The following is a 16,756-nucleotide window of genomic DNA, read 5'->3' as shown; positions in this document are numbered from 1 at the left end:
ACACACACCTAGGGATCATTCTCTGGTTGTCTGTCATGTGTGTCTCAACAGGCTGACCTACAAGATTCTTTTCAGCTCCATCATCTTATGAGCTATAAAGCTCAGAGAAAAGACTGCTCTTAAAAATGTGAATCTCCAAGTCCCTCCTGTGATATGGTAGCTCCTCTTAGAATTTAAATCTCACTCAGGAACCCTTGTGTGGGTAACCGTTAATTTTTTCCTCTTCCTCCGTGGCTTTGCTTCAGGAAGCGAGAGGAAGAAAACAAGCGAAGAGAGTCAGAACAGCAGAAGGGAAGACTGAGTCCAGATTCCTGCAGGCCCCAGGCCCCTCCGTGTCTGCCCAGCACCCAGGCTGAGCCCCACAGGCAGAGCGGGGGCCCCAGCAAACAGTCTCCCACCAGCCGTGCGGCCCAGAGCCCTGAGCAGAGAACCTGCAGAGGGTCTCCAGGCAGAGCCCCCCCGGAGCAGCACCTCTCCCCAGACTTGCAGGAAACAGACCCCAGAAAGCCAAATGGTAGGTGTATTGCCTTTGTTATCGATGCCGACCTGTGAACTGTGGGCCCTTTTATAGGTGAACCTAGACCATTTACATTTAATGTACTTATGTCAGCACTTAAGCCTGCCATTTTATTATTTATTTGCTATTCCTTTTTCTCCAGTTCTCATTCCTTTTTCTCTTTTTTTCCCCCTTCCTGTGGGTTACTCAGACTTCCCTTAGGATTCCATCTTGATTGATCTCTCTAGTTTCTGCAATAGTTGCTCAGAATATCACAATATACATTAGTGACATTACAGTCTTTGGTATCAGCATCTTACCATTGAATGAAATGTGGGAACCTCCCTTCCATTTAGGTGCCTGTACCTTCCCCACCTTTAAATGTCTTTGCCTGGAATCAGATGGTTTTGTAGTTTTTGTTTCAATCATGAAATATAATTTATAAAACTCAGGAGGAAAAGGATAGTCTATTTTATGTACCCATATTTTCTTTCTGTTGTTTTGTTTTTCTTCCTGGTGCTCCAAATTCCTTCTCTTACCATTTCCTTTGTTTGAATAACTTTCTTTAGCCAATTTAAAGGTGGGTCTCCTGGCAACAAATCTTTTGAATTTGCCTTTGAGAATGTTTTTATTTCACTCCTGAAGAATGATTCAACCAGATACAAACCATGGGTGGCACTTCCTTGAGCGCTTGACAATGTGCCCCTTCCTTCTGCCTTCCGTGGTTTCGAATTGGTGTTCCTCGGGAATGTTCCTGGTAACAGGTCCTTTCTCTCTGGCCGCTTTCAAGATTTTTTCCTTTATCTTTAGTTTTCAAGAGTTTACTAGGATGTGTCTTGGCATGGGGTTTTGGAGCTTATCCTGTTTGGAGTTTGTTGAGTGTGTTGGGGTGCACAGGACCACCCCTAGGTTCAGTAATTTTCTAGGACACACAAGATTCAGCATATAGTTGTGCACATGGCTGTGATTTATTATAACAAAAGGGTACAAAGCAAAATCAGCAAAGAGAGCGAAGTCTGGAGGAAACTAGTGCAACTTCCAAGAGCCCTTCCCCAGAGAAGTCACACAGGACACACTTACTTCCACCAGCAATGAGTTGTGACAACCAGTTAGGCAACATTTTCCACCAGGGAAGCAACCTAACCTAGGACTCCAAGATTCTTATCAGGGACAGTCATGTAGGTACCCTCTGCTTAGCATGCACCAGAACCCAGACTCCCAGAAGGAAAGCAGGTATTCAGCATAAATTATATTATTTTCACAAAGCAGTGTAAGCACATTGAGCCATTCTATGGTGCAGAAATCTAAGTGCAGATACCAACAAAGTGAAAAAGACAAATAATGTCTTGGTGTTATTAGGAAAATAGTTTTGACCTTGTGGACCCCCAGAAAGGGTCTCTGGAATCTTGTGGTCACCTCCTTAGGGCTTGGACAATAAAATCTGTCTCTCTAAACCTCCATTTTCTTAGCTGTAAAATGGGGGTTCACTCTCCACCCTGCAGGGCAGTTATGAATAGAAATAAAAATGCGGAGTACTTGTTCAGACCATGACCCATAACAGTAACTACTATCATGAAGCCACACCACTGACCTAGCCAAGAACAATGACATGAAGGTATACATGGAACCACAAACATTTCCAGCCTATCATTCCATAACCCACAGTGCATCAGTGATGCACACCTTACAGAGGTTGTGAGCTCTATTGTATGTTCATTCATTTATTCATTCAGTCACCATTTACTAAACTCCATGATGTGACAGCCAGATTGACTTTCCTCAAGGTCTTTCTTAGCTTGGGGCCTTTGCATGTAACAGCTGTGTCTAAAAGCTGTACCGTTTTAGATTAGCATTTAAATTTACAACATCCTATACCAGAGCAGTACATGTGTAACTATAGACGAACTGAGATGATGCAAAGCTGGGCTTCAGTCCCAGCAAGGGTCAGCTTACCACCAGTTCAACTCTCTCCTAAGACAGACCCTTTCATGGTCACAAAGAAGATGCTTCTCGGCTGGTTCTGATCCTCCAAACCTCGGGGCCGATTCCTCTGGGGATATGTGCCTCCAAATGCCTCACTCGTCTCTGCTGGTGTCCTGATTCTCTGGAGCTTGGCGCAGTTATTTCTGCCTGCTCTTTGATGCCTTCCAACAGGTGGTTTGTAAATGTTGGTGAGAATATGGATAAAGGAAACCCTTGTGCACTGTTGGTGGGACTGTAAATTAGTACAGCCACTGTGGAAAACAGTATGGAAGTTTCTAAAAAAATTAAAAATAGAAATACCATATGACCCAGCAATTTCCACTTCTGGCCATTTATCTCAAGAAACACAAAACACTAATACAGAAAGACATATGCACCCCTATGTTCATTGCAGCATTATTTACAGTAGCCAAGATATGGAAATAACCTAAGTGCCCAACAACAGACAAATGGATAGAGAAGATGTGGTACATATGTACAATGGAATATTACTCGGCCATAAAAAGGATGGAATCTTGCCATTGAGACAGCATGGATGGACCTAGAGGGCATTATGCTAAATCAAATAAGTCAGAGAAAGACAAATACCATATGATTTTATTTATATTTGAAATCTAAAAACATTAATAAATGGAAAACAAAACAGAAACAAACTCAAAGACACAGAGAACATTTTGATGGTTGCCAGATGGGAGGGGGGTTAAGAGGGTAGGCAAAAAAAGGAAAGGGATTAAGAAGTACAAATTGTCAATTATAAAAAGTCACAGAGATGTAAAGTGCAGCATAGGGAATATAGTCAATAATACTGTAATAACTGTATGTGGTGTCAGATGGGTACTAGAGTTATCAGGGTGATTACTTCATAAGTTATGTAAAATAACTAATCACTCTGTTTTACACCTGAAACCAATACAATATTGTATATCAACTATAATTGAAATTTTAAAAATTATTTTTAAAAATAGGTGATTTGTAATATTTTGTTCAACTTTTCTGCTGTCCTCAGTGGTGAGTATCCCTCAGTCCTGGCAATATAAAAGCAGAAGTCCCTTCCTTGCTTTTTACATTAAGACTAAATTTTCCATTTTAGGTGTTCTATTTAGTTCTTTTCAAATATATCTATTCTTTTCTCATATTTTAAATTTCTTTTGTTTAATCATTGTTCTCTCAGCCTTAGTTCTCACTGATCTAAATTTGCTTTGTATCTGCTACTGTCACTCATGGCAGCTTGTTTCCTCAGGCATTCTTTAATTTTGGATTGTGAAATTATCAGAAGGACCCCTGAGCAGCCTGAGCTGAGGGCATGCCACACCAAAGGAATAATGTGTTTGCTGCTATGAATCATCTGTTTCTATGGTATCACCATTGTGAGACCAGTTTTTCTATTAATTTTTTCTATTGGTTGAAAATAAGTGAATACCAAACCCATGTGATGCCCAGGACTTCGGTGTCAAATTCTCATGGGACACTTTCCCCACCCAGAACCCAGGCCAGACAAGCTTCCTGGCACCTCCCAGTGCTGGCTAGCGGACGTCTTGTCTGGACTGTTATTTCCCAGTGGGATGCACATCAAGAATCCCGGCTTCATGCAGGGTCCTGGTTTTAGTTAACTTTCTGCCTGCGCTTTATCTCGATGTTAAAACATAACCAGATATTTAATAAGACCAGCGCTGCCCACTCCACCCCTACCACCTGCCTAAGCCAGCTCACACACTTACCACTCTGAGTTTCAGGTTTCTCTCTGTTTTTGGCTCCCAGAGATTACCTTTATTTTCTTGAAGGCACTATGGTGCTTTTAAAAGAATGCTTCCTCTATTTTAATCAGCATTTCTAGGTACTTGTAGTGGGAAGGCTTTCAGGTTATCAAACTACTCTTGCTAGAAATAGAAGTTAACCTTTTTACTAATCATAATCACCACTATCAAGGTAATGCTATAGGAAGGGTCTGAATATTTTATGTACATAAATGGGCAGACTTGCCCCACTAGACAAGCTTTGAACCATAAATATTGTTTCCCCTTTCCCTTGTTTTCCCAAGAAATGTCCAGAGAACCTTCTAAAGGCCGATCTACCTGTGTCCACTTCAGCCCCGATGAAGGCAACGATGGGAACAGGTGTCCAGGAGTCTCCTCTGTGGAGAAGTCCAGAGGTGAGACAGTGGGCGAGCAGCACTGTGACAAGGGGAAGGGCGTCGTGAGGCCGCCCTCCTGTGTCAGGGCGGCTGGGCCCGAGGAGAAGGGAGAGGACCCCGGCGGGGCAGCGGCCAGCCTTCCCCAGCAGGACGGCCACCGGAAGCCCAGCAGGCGGCATGACACAGCCCCCAAGGTCAAGTGTGCCTCCCAGAAAAGACGCATTCAGGAGCTCCGAGGAGGAAGGTGCTCCCCCGCTGGTTCTAGCCGGCCTGGCAGTGCCAAGGGGGAGGTGGTCCATGCTGGGCAGAGTCCTCTCCACCATCGGACACCAAGACACAAAGGGACACAGGACAAGCTCGGAGGAGAGAGCCACTCAGATCCGCCCCGGAGGACAGAGGTGTTGAGGCCAGGAGTCAGGAAGGCGGGGCCATCCACCCGGTCGGAGGACGCTCAGGCACCTAAGGAACCGGATCCAGCTCCCGGGCCCCTCTCTGGGCAGAGTGTGAATATCGACCTTCTCCCTGTCGAGCTGCGGCTGCAGATCATCCAGAGAGAGAGAAGCAGGAAAGAGCTGTTTCGCAAAAAGAACCAGGCGGCAGCAGTCATCCAGCGCGCCTGGAGGAGGTGAGGAGACGCCTGTGGTCGTCCCACACCCCTGCAACACCCGTGCTCGCCGGTGTTTTCCCGTGAATTCTGTGTGCTGGCGGGACAAGGCCAATTGTTGAGCCAACCCATGAAATTCACACGTGTAGACCCTAGACATTCACACTGGATATGCTATTTAGGTGTTTTTGCCAAGAAAGGTAGGAAAGCACCCAGGATTACCTGGTGTAAAGAAGAACGCCCGGGGAAGCTCTAACAGGTGATCTGACCTTGGGCAAATCACTTGGCCTCCCTGACCCTCAGTTTCCTCATCTGGAAAATGGGATTTAACAGTGGTTGCACCTGTCCTGTTACATGATTGTAGAGTGAGATAATGTGTGCTTCATAAATTCTAAAGCCACACACACAGGCATTTTATTTTTCTTCTTTTTATGTCTTTACTATTCAGCAATTAGTTATACCTAAACTAGGGCCTGGATATAGTCGATTCAGTGGCTGAAATTATAAAAACCTATGTTAGCATCTCTCAAGCTCAGAATTCAGGGTGGGTGCTGGGAGTACGGGTGGAGACTTCCTAACATGCTGAGTCAGATACCTCCAGGGAGTCCTTTGCTGCAGGTTTTGACATATTTTGGACTCTCCTTCATTTTGCAGGCCCCACTGGGACCCAAACCCTGCCTAGGTCTTACAGTGCTGGCCAGTGCCCAGGGGAGGGCTGGACCGTCTCCCACAGGTGGGAGTCATGTGGCCTCCCTCTCCAGAGAGAGAGGAAGGTTGATGGAGGAACAAAGCAAGCAAATCACTGTGAGCACAGGTGTGCCACATATCAACGTGCCTGTCAGGAGATAAAAGGGCCCGAGCGCACCTACCCACCTACCGTCGGCAGAGGGAGGGCGGGGACGGGACCGGACAGGGACTGGAATGGAACCGAACGGGAGTGGGAACGGAACGGGAGTGGGAATGGAACGGGAATGGGAACGGGATGGGGATGGGGGAAGAGTAGTGAGGGAGAGCAATTGTGAGGTTCAGGCAGGGAGAGGCCTCAGGGTCTATTGAACCAAAGCGGCCTAACCCAGAGCCCTTGCTTGCACAGCCTTTGCTATAATTCGGCCTTAATGTCTGCCCAAGCTCTGGGCTGTTTACAGGGTCGTCTCCCAGCCACGCCAGGGCTGAGCGTCCCCATTTTCCAGATGAGCATATGGTCTTAGAGAGGAAATAGCTTGTCCAGGGTGCGGGTACAGCACTTGGGGCTGTGTCTGACTCAAGGCCAAGGGCCTTTCCCTTACTTTCCCGGGAAAGGTAGAGTTTGCGTGGTCACAATAAAGAAGGCGGAGGCAGGCCTCGTGCTCGGCATCTCAGAGCAGGCTGGAGAAGGCTGCCGGCAGTGCCCACACTCACTAAGGTCGTGTCCTTACAGGGGATGTTGTTGTTGTTAGTCCTAGCCCTTGGCATTTAGCGGGCACTTGTGCCAGACCCTGTGCTGAGCTTTATCTGCATGTTAGCTCACTTACTCTTCACAGTAACGCTGAGAGGTGGATCCTCTCCCATCCCCCTTCCACAGAGGAGGACACAGCACAACCAGGTTCCCAGCCCCAGTCTCAGGGCTTCAGGTGCCCGCGCCGGCTCGGGCTCGGTCTGCCTCAGAAGCCACAGGTGGGAGTGGGCCTTGCTCCCCTCCTTGGGAGCTCTGCCAGGACCTGCCCTGCTGCCATCTGAGAGGCACGTTTTATTAGGTAGTTCAGCTGAAATGGATCAAAACAAGCCAGCGAGGTTTACACCACGCCGTGCCCTCAGCTGCTCCCCCGCTGACGTGCCTCCCTCAGACTGGCCTCTGGCTCCTTTGAAGAGTCGGAAGCTGACAGGTCCTGTCAGTAAGTGTCCACAGCAGCAAATGAGCTTTCAGTCATCGCCCCAAGAACAATGGGCACATAGTCTGGACCCCCTGGGGAGGCAGTTACACAGCCCCCTGGGGGGCCACTGTGCAGCCTGAAACCTGGGGCATCAGCTCCCACAGGGCTCCTGGGAAGGTGCAGGCTGGGGGAAGCCGCATGTCTGACAGTGAAAACACTCCCACTGATTCTGGTGTAGCCTTACATACCTTTCATGGTAAGGACAGGAGCCCCAAGTGCTGTCCTGGGGCAGTGGGTGGTGCCGCCTGACCTCAACCCTGCGGGTGGACCGGGAACAGGGCTGGCACCTAGGCTACTGGTATGGGGGGTCGGTGTGGAGGGAGAGAGGCAACCTGCAGCAGGTGCTGGGATGGGGTGAGCAGGTCGAACCTCAGGGCCCGGAGGAAATGAAGCTTCTTCTCAGTGAGTTTTATTGCCAGTCAAGCCTTGACTGTCTTAAAGATTAAAACCAGATACTGGACAAGCTAAGCTGGGCTGGAAAGTTGCTGTGTGAAACACTCCTTTGTACGTCAACATGCGTAAGGCACCTTTCTGTCAGCTCTGCCAGCGTGTGCTGAGCTCCTACCCAGCAAGGGCAGGTGGGCCAGGAGAGCCCTGAGCCTGGCGCTGAAAGGAGGAGTGGGCATGTTCGCTTTCTCAGCCAACAGGCGTGCAAGTTCTCCTTGAGAATGGGACCACTGGGGCCATGGGCACAGCTCAGTCTCCATGCAGAGTAGATTGGGGGAAGCTGTGCCCACTGAAGGCCGGAGCCCCTCCCGCTTCAGCCAACACCTGGGCTTCCCAGGAATCCTCTGCCCGGAGCACAGAGGGTGTGGAAGACACTGGGCATCTCAAACAGAAGGAACTGAACTACTGCTGCTGTCCCGTAGCTCCAGCTTTTCTCTGCAGCTGGCTTTTCGGAAGTGTGGTGCATCCTGTGGTAGAGGGATGGCACGGTTTGTCACTCCAGGTAAAGAAAGACAGACCTGTCGTTTGACTGAAATCAGTCTTTTAGGGCAAGAGGGAGGGGCTGCACCAGGTGCCGCAAAGAGCTCTTAGGAGACTTGGGAAGGCTCTTTCCCACTTGGTGTGCCTTGAAATCAGGCACGGGGCCTGCCGCCTCTGCAGCACCCCGTGGGCTCAGCAGGAGTAGTTAGTCAGCTACAGAGAAGGAAGACTTAGCAGCTTTCCCTGCGAGGCTCGTAAGCAGCTGTGTTCAATCTGAAGTTTGGGAGCACACGTGGAGGATCACCATCAGATAACACGAGACATCAACATAGCCATCACCTGCATGCCCCAGCCTCACCCCAGGCGCTACCGATCTTAGTAAAATACAGCTCTTACCTGTGCCACTGTTCTCAGGAACCAGTGTGGGTCCCCACCAAGAACAGAGTACAGGCCAAAGTCCTCAGCCACGTTTAGCTGTTGGACCACAGAGCAGTGAGTTTGAATGTTGGTCTCTCCTGACTCTAGCTGTGCGGCCTTCTACAAGTTACTCAGCCTCCCTACCCCAGTTTGAGAGATGTAATTGACATACAGCACTCCGTAAGTCAGCGGTTCTCAACCTGTGGGTCGCGACCCCTTTGGCGGTCGAAACACCCTTTCACAGGGGTCGCCTAAAACCATCCTGCATATCAGATATTTACATTACGATTCATAACAGTAGCAACATTACAGTTATGAAGTAGCAACGAAAATAATTTTATGGTTGGGTCACAACATGAGGAACTGTATTTAAAGGGCCAGAAGGTTGAGAACCACTGCCGTAAGTTTAAGGTGTAAAGTATAGTGACTCAACTTACATATACTGTGAAATGATTACCATAGTAATGTTAGTTACATCTATCACCTCATTTTTTTTAATGGAAAAAGATTTTATTTCTTTGTGATGAGAACTCTGAGGATTTACTCTCTTAACAACCTTTATATATTCCATAAAGCAGTGTTACACATTATAACCTCAGTATTTATTTATCTTATAACTGGAAATTTGTACATTTTGACCATCTTCACCCAAGTTCCCCTCCCTCCACCCCCCTCCTCTGATAGCCACAAATCTGATCTCTTTTTCCATGAGTTTGATTGTCTTCGGTTTATTTTTAACCTGCACAGATGAGATAATACAGTATTTGTCTTTCTCTGATTTATTTCATTAGCTTAATGCCCTTCAGTTTCATGCATGTTGTTGCAAATGGCAGGATTTCCTCTTTTTTATACCTGAATAATATTCCACTGTTTATATCACAACTTTTCTTCATTCATGTGTTAGTGGACACTTTGGTTATTTACATCACCTGACTATTGTAATGGTGCTATGAACTTGGGGGTGTAGATACCTCTTCAACATACTACTTTCATTTCCTTAGTTATATGCCCAGGTATGGAACTGCAAATCACATGTAGCTCTATTTTTATCTTTTGGAGGAATCTCCATATTGTTTTCTATAGATAGTGGTTGTTCCAATTTATAATCCTACCCACAGTGCACGAGGGTTCCCTTTCTTCCACATCCTCGCCAGCATTCATCTCTTGTCTTTTTTATTCCTTTTTTAAATTTTTTGTCTGATTGCTGTGGCTAGGACTTCCAGTACTATGTTGAATAGGAGTAGTGAGAGTAGGCATCCTTGTCTTGTTCCTGATATTAAAGGACATTTTTTTTCATTCTTTCAACATTGAGTGTGACATTAAGTATGGGCTTCTCATATATGGTCTTTATGATGTTGAGGTCCATTTCTTCTATACCTGATTTGTTAAGGGATTTTATCATACAGATATTCAATTCTGTCAAATGCTTTGCATCTTTTGTTATGATATTTTTTCTTTTATTCTATTAATGTGATGTTTCACATTGATAGACTTATGTATGTTGAACCATCCTGCCTCCCAGGGATAAATCCCATTTGACCAGGAGAAATGATCCCTTTAATGTACTGCTGAATTTGGTTTGCTGGTATTTTTTGAGAATTTTTTTTATCTGTATTCATCAGGGATATTGGCTTCTTGTAGTGTCCTTTTTTGGATTTGATGTCAGGGTAATACTGGCCTCATGAAGTGAATTTGGGACTATTCCTGCCTCTGTGAACTTTTAGAAGAGTTTGAGAAGGATTGGCATTAATTATTATTTAAATGTTTAGTGAAATTCATCAGTGAAGCCATTTGGTCCTGGCTTTTCTTCATTAGATTTTTTATTACTGGCTCAGTCTCTTTACTCATTATTGGTCTTTTCAGATTATCTATTTCTTCCTGATTCAGTCTTTATAGGTTGTCTACTACTAAGAAGTTTTCTGTTTCTTCTAGGTTGTCCAGATTATTAGCATCTGGTTGTTTATAGTAACCTCTTATGATCCTTTGTATTTCTGTGGTATCAGTTGTAATGTCATCTTTTCATTTATAATTTTGTTGATTTGGATCTTCTCTTTTTTCCCTGGTTATTCTAGCTAATGGTTTATAAATTTTGTTTATCTTTTCAAAGAATCTTATTTTCCTGTTATCTTTTATTTCTGCTTTAATCTTTATTATTTCCTTCCTTCTGCTAACTTTTGGCTTAGTTTCTTCTTTTTCTAATTCATTAAGGCATTCAGTTAGGTTGTTTGAGATCTTTCTTAATGTAGGCACTTATTGCTATGAACTTCCTCTTAGAATTGTTTTTGCTGCATCCCAGAACTTTTAGCATGTTTCCACTTTTATCTCAAGATACTCCCCCCCTTAATTTCTTCTTTGATCCATTGATTGTTAGAAGAGTGTTGCTTAATTTTCATATTGTTATGCCCAGATTTCAAGATTCCCAAGAAACCACATCAGGGAGCCAATTCGATGCAAAAGCATAAGAATCTGTATTCAAGCTAGCTTGGGCTCCCCATCCACCAGGCTCACCGACATCAAGGCAAACCAAATGGCTGAGCGCCCGAACCCCGCCCAGAGACCGATTATATAGGGGGGGTCGGAGTAAGGGGAGGAGAAAGGACTGTGCTCTGCCGATTGGCCAGGCGCAAGCCGGGTCCTGTTACACAGGATGTGGTCATATCCATGGCGCGCACTTCCCTTGATTGTCATTGGTTAGTTTAAAATCCCGGGCGTGGCCTGCAGAGGCCTGGGCTTCCGGGAAGAAGGCCGCACGTGGCCCCAACATGGAGGATACAGGCAAGATGGAGGGCATAGCCCTCGCCCTTTCACATGTATTTGTGAGTTTTTCAGTTTTCCTCCTTTTATTGGTTTCTAGTTTTATACCATCATGGTCAGAGAAGATACTGGATAAGATTTCAGTCTTCTTGAATTTGGTAAGATTGTTGTGGTCTAACATATGGCCTATCCTAGGAAATGTTCCATATGTGTTTGAGAATGTGTCTACTTCTGTGGTCAGCTAGAATGTTCTGTATATCTATTAGGTCCATTTGGTCTATAGTGTTGTTCTAATCCACTGATTCTGTGTCTGAATGATAGATCCATTGTTGAGTGTAGACCATTAAAGTCCCCAGCTATTACTATATTGCTGTTTATTTTTTCTGTTAACTCTGTTAGTTTTACTTTATATACTTAGAGGCACTGATGTTGGGTGCATATTTAAAATTGTTGTATCTTCTTGATGAATTGACCCCCTTTTCATTATTTGTATTTTTACCATCTTTAAAGTCTGTTTTATCTGACTTTATCTGAATCTAACTACCTGATAATTTTTGAGGGGTTATGATTTGCTTGAAATACCTTTTTCCATCCCTTCACCCTGTCTATGTGTATTTTCAAAGCTAAAGTTTATCTCTTATAGGCAATATATTGTTGGATCATTTTTGTTTTGTTTTTAATTCATTCAGCCATTCTGCATCTTTTGACTGGAGTATTTATTCCGTTTATTTTTAAGGTAAAAATTGATGGATAAGGACTTATTATTGCCATTTTGTTCATTGTTTTCGGCCGCTTTGTAGATTTGTTTTTCCTTGTTGTTGTTTTTGTTTTGTTTTTTGTTTTTATCCTTTTGTCCTTTTTTGTTTTGCTTTGATGCCTTTTTGGTATCAGTATGCTTTGATTTCTTTATGTTCTTTTGTGTAACAAGTACAGGTTTTCCCTTGTGGTTACCATGAACCATACATAAGGTATCTTAAAATTATAACACCCTATTTTAAACTGATAAAAATTTAACTTTGATAGCATTCCTAAACTTTATACTTTTACTCCCCTGCTCACATTTTAAGTTATTGATATTACAGTTTACATATTTTATATTGTATATCCAATAACACATTATTGTAGTTATGGTTATTTTCATACATTTGGTAAATTTTAACTTTGACAATGTTTACTATAATCAGTGAATTTTACATTACCTTCTTAATATTTTTATGACATCACTTAGCATCCTTTTACTGCCACTTAAAGATCTCCCTTTAGCATTTTTGTAAGGTCTAGTGAGGATGAACTCCCTGAGCTCTTGTTTGTTCAGGAAAGTCTTTATCTCTCCTTAATTTCTGAAGGACAGCTTTGCCAGATATAGAGTTTTTGGTTGACAGGTTTTTTTCCATTCAATACTTCAAATATACCATCTCATTCTGGTTTCTGAAGAGTTTCTGTTGAGAAATCTGCCAATAGTCTTATGGAAGTTCCCTTGTACATAATTTCTGTCTTTTTTCTTGCTGCTTTCAAAATTCTGACTTTTGGCAATTTAATCATAATGTGTCTCAGTGTAGCCCTATTCTGGTCCAACCTGTTTCAAGTTCTTTGGGCCTCATGAATCAGGAAGTCCTTTTCTCTACTGGGGTTTGGGAAGTTTGCAGCCATTATTGTTTTTTTTTTTATTTTAAATAAACCTTTATTGTTCAGATTACAGTTGTTCCTCTTTTTTCACCCCATAGCTCCCCTCCACCCTGTTCCCACCCCACCCTCTGCCCTTACCCCTCCACTGTCCTCATCCATAGGTGTACGATTTTTATCCAGTCTCTTCCTGCACCCCACTCCCTTTATATGCCCCTGATTCTATTATATTCACCAGTTTACTCAGTTCATCAGATTTTTATTCACTTGATTTTTAGATTCACTTGTTGATAGATATGTATTTGTTGTTCATAATTTTTATCTTTACCTTTTTCTTCTTCCTCTTCTTAAAGAATACCTTTCAGCATTTCATATAATACTGGTTTGGTGGTGATGAACTCCTTTAGCTTTTTCTTATCAGTGAAGCTTGTTATCTGACCTTCAATTCTGAATGATAGCTTTGCTGGATAAAGTAATCTTGGTTGTAGGTTCTTGGTATTCATCACTTTGAATATTTCTTGCCACTCCCTTCTGGCCTGCAAAGTTTCTGTTGATAAATCAGCTGACAGTCGTATGGGTACTCCCTTGTAGGTAACTGACTTTTTTTCTCTTGCTGCTTTTAAGATTTTCTCTTTGTCTTTTGCTCTTGGCATTTTAACACTACGGTGTCGGGTGAATTTCCCGCCAAAATATAAGATGGCGGTTCGCATACGCAGGTAGGTATCTTTGTGAACGGCAAACAAACAAATATTTGGTAATACGCAGTTACAATCGGCCCGAGTTTACACGTTTCCCGCACTCCACCGCAAATCTATATGAACGGAGTTAAGACGGCTCCCGCGGAGTACGCGCAATTCACGCGAGCCGACTTAACTCGTTTCCCGCAATCCAAGTGTTAATTATGATGTGTCTTGGTGTGGTCCTCTTTGGATTCCTTTTGTTTGAGGTTCTCTGCGGTTCCTGGACTTGTAAGTCTATTTCTTTCACCAGATAGGGGAAGTTTTCTGTCATTATTTCTTCAAATAGGTTTTCAATATCTTGCTCTCTCTCTTCTTCTGGCACCCCTATAATTCTGATGTTGGTATGCTTGAAGTTGTCCCAGAGGCTCCTTACACTATCTTGATATATTTGGATTCTTTTTTCTTTTTGCTTTTCCGGTTGGGTGTTTTTCACTTCTTCGTATTTCAAATCTTTGACTTGATTCTTGGGATCCTCTTGTCTGCTGTTGGATCTCTGTATATTATTCTTTATTTCAGTCAGTGTATGCTTAATTTCTAGTTGGTCCTTTTTCATATCCTCGAGGGTTTCACTAAATTTATCAGCGGCTTCTAGAAAATTCTTGAAAAACCTTATAACCTTGGTTTTGAACTCTATATCCAGTAGTTTGCTTTTCTCCATTTCTGTCATTTGTAATCTGTTTCTTTGTCTCCGCATTTTTTATGCTTACCTGTGTTGATAGAGTGGCTTTCTGTGCTAGGTGTCCTATAGGGCCCAGTGGCTCAGTCTCCCCAATTACCTGGGGTGGACACTCTTGGTGCACCCCTTTGTGGGCTGTGTGCACAGTCTTGTAGTTAAGCCTTGATTGTTGTAGGTATCACTGGGAGGAATTGACCTCCAAGCCAATTGTCTGTGAGAATCAGCTGTGTCTACAGTGGGAGAACTTCTGTGCTGAAGACACCCCTCCAGGGCAAGACTTGCTTCAGTGGGGCTATATGCAACAGGTCCTGAATAAATGTTGGCTTTTTCCCGTGTAGCCCAGCCTTCCAATATCATTCCCTCACTAAATACACAATGCTTCATACACATCTCCTTACTGACTTTCCTGTACAAATGCTTGTATCTCTCTGCTCATGCCAGTTCTGCTGCCTAGAATGCCCTTTTCTCACTAAGTCCCTACTCATCCTTTAAAACCACAGCCAAACCAATTATCCATCCCACATCTGTCTCATGCCATCCAGCTCCTTGCTCTCAGTACTTCTGGCCTGTCCCATCTTGAAGGCAAGGACTCATCTTATTGCTTCCTAATTCAGGAACTATTTAATGGGAAAAAGCAGAATTCAACATTCTACATACTGCTACTGAAATTAGGAATGAGAGCTTGAAAGCTCTCCCAAGTTTAACAAATACTATTCCTGTAGCTTCTAGGAACCTTAAAGAAATTTAGTTTTCTCCATAACTGTGACCTTAAAGCTCTCCCTTCTCTGGTCCCACCAGCTACCAGCTCAGGAAGCACCTGTCCCACCTTCTGCATATGAAGCAGCATGGAGCCAGAGATGTGGACAGATGGAACCAAGAATGCATGGCATTGCTCCTCCAGGTTTGGAGGAAGGAACTGGAACTAAAACCCTCAAAAGCCACTGCAGTAAGCAGGACCACCAAGAACCCATCCAAGAGCAGCTCGGGCACAAAGTCCACCAGGCACTCAGTGCTCAAGCAAATCTATGGTAACTGTCTTTCTAGGCACTTTGTAGTTTACAGGAAGTCTGAAATGGGACTTAATTGCATTGGGCAAACCTCCATTCAGGTAGAAACTTTATTATATTTCCAGTCACCAAGAGAATCTCAGCACATTTAGTGCCATCCTTCCAGAAATTCTGGATCCGAATTGGTTTGAGATGAGGCATTCTGGCATGTAAGCCCAGAGAGCCTTCTAGCCAAAAGATCTTCTGCTGGGTTTCGTAACTAAAGCCTTACCAGTGTAACCTCTTCAGGCCACTATTGGTCTTCCCCTTACATTACCAATTTGGAGGACTCCAAGCACCTGCCTGCCTCACTTTGACCTTTCCTTTGTTGAGAAAGTACAGGGCTGCCTACCTGGGAATGTCCCAAACCCAAGCTCTACAGTAAATACTTGTTTAGCAGACGAACTGCTGCAAATTAAAACATTTTCAGATCTGTAAACAGCCCATCAGAATAAACTCAGCAGAGAACAAGCCTGACTAGCTCCCCAACAGGGGAAAGAAAAAAAAAAAATTGAGCCAAAGCACCTTTAACAGATCTCTGGCTCAGGCAGCAAAATCTCAGAACTCGCCCCTGCCTACTGGTGTTCCACAACATACTTAATTTAGGCGGACACTAACTTGCAAGCTCAGGCCTTTGCTCAAGAAATTCAGAACTTGGTCAGGCCACAGCTATCATTGTGGAGAGACAGACTGTCATTGTTGATTGATTTCAGGTTGCTCTCAGGAAGGGAAAGTACATCATCCCACAAAATCTTCAAAAGCCCATTCTGTGCTGCGTCTCAACTCAGGTAAGGCAGCCACTGCCCTGGCAAAGTATATTGGGAAGAAGGTGTGGGGAAGCACTTTCCTTTCTCGCTTCATCCCCAAAGACAGAAGACTAATTGCCAGGGGTTTCCAATGGTCATTTGATTTCAAGTAGAAATGTTTTTCATCCCCCTTTCCTGGAATTATTACTGCAGTCAGCCTCTATCTCCGTAGGAGGCAAGTTATTTTTATAACCAAAGCTATTGTTAAAATTACCTCCAGTAGAAAAAATAAACTGTAGCTGCTATTGATCACCTTTACTTACTCGTTCACATAAAGGAAGGAGGAAATGAAAATACTGCTGTTCTTCAAAGTCATACCTTGGGAGTTTTTGTTCCATTTTGGTTTCACATTAAGCTCCTCCACCTCCTTCCTAAAGATGGAAAGAGGCCCTTAACCACAAATTCTGGCTTTTGCTTTTTAGAGCCTCACAAGGAAGACATTAATATTTAATAGCATATCCAGTTCAGGCTCAACCGTGCACTTCCACTCACAGGAGCAGCTCAGGAAACTTTTCAGCTGCAAAACAGGGTATTTTATTCAGGGCCCCTTCATTCACACCAGCATTAAGTTTGGGTGATAAGTTCAGTGCTGTCAGCAGTTAATGCCAGGTCGGTGTTTCTCATGGGTGGCTGTGACAACACG

The 16,756-nt window shown here is 44.0% G+C and overlaps 1 protein-coding gene across 1 annotated transcript in view; it reads left to right on the top strand.

Annotated features, from left to right (window-relative positions):
• The window catches only part of INVS (inversin), a 119,469-nt gene that overhangs the window by 98,354 nt on the left and 4,359 nt on the right, over nucleotides 1-16,756 (top strand). Inside the window, exons 13-16 of the mRNA XM_070431063.1 lie at nucleotides 246-514; nucleotides 4,518-5,235; nucleotides 15,060-15,289; nucleotides 16,021-16,095. Of these exons, the coding sequence (XP_070287164.1) occupies nucleotides 246-514; nucleotides 4,518-5,235; nucleotides 15,060-15,289; nucleotides 16,021-16,095 (1,292 nt within the window). The remainder of the gene's footprint in view (nucleotides 1-245; nucleotides 515-4,517; nucleotides 5,236-15,059; nucleotides 15,290-16,020; nucleotides 16,096-16,756) is intronic.

The sequence above is a fragment of the Myotis yumanensis genome, unplaced genomic scaffold, assembly GCF_028538775.1.
Source record: "Myotis yumanensis isolate MYYU_CA2020_CCGP unplaced genomic scaffold, mMyoYum1.0.hap1 SCAF_12, whole genome shotgun sequence".
Classification (NCBI taxonomy): domain Eukaryota; kingdom Metazoa; phylum Chordata; class Mammalia; order Chiroptera; family Vespertilionidae; genus Myotis; species Myotis yumanensis.
This window is presented reverse-complemented; position numbering and strand designations above follow the sequence as displayed.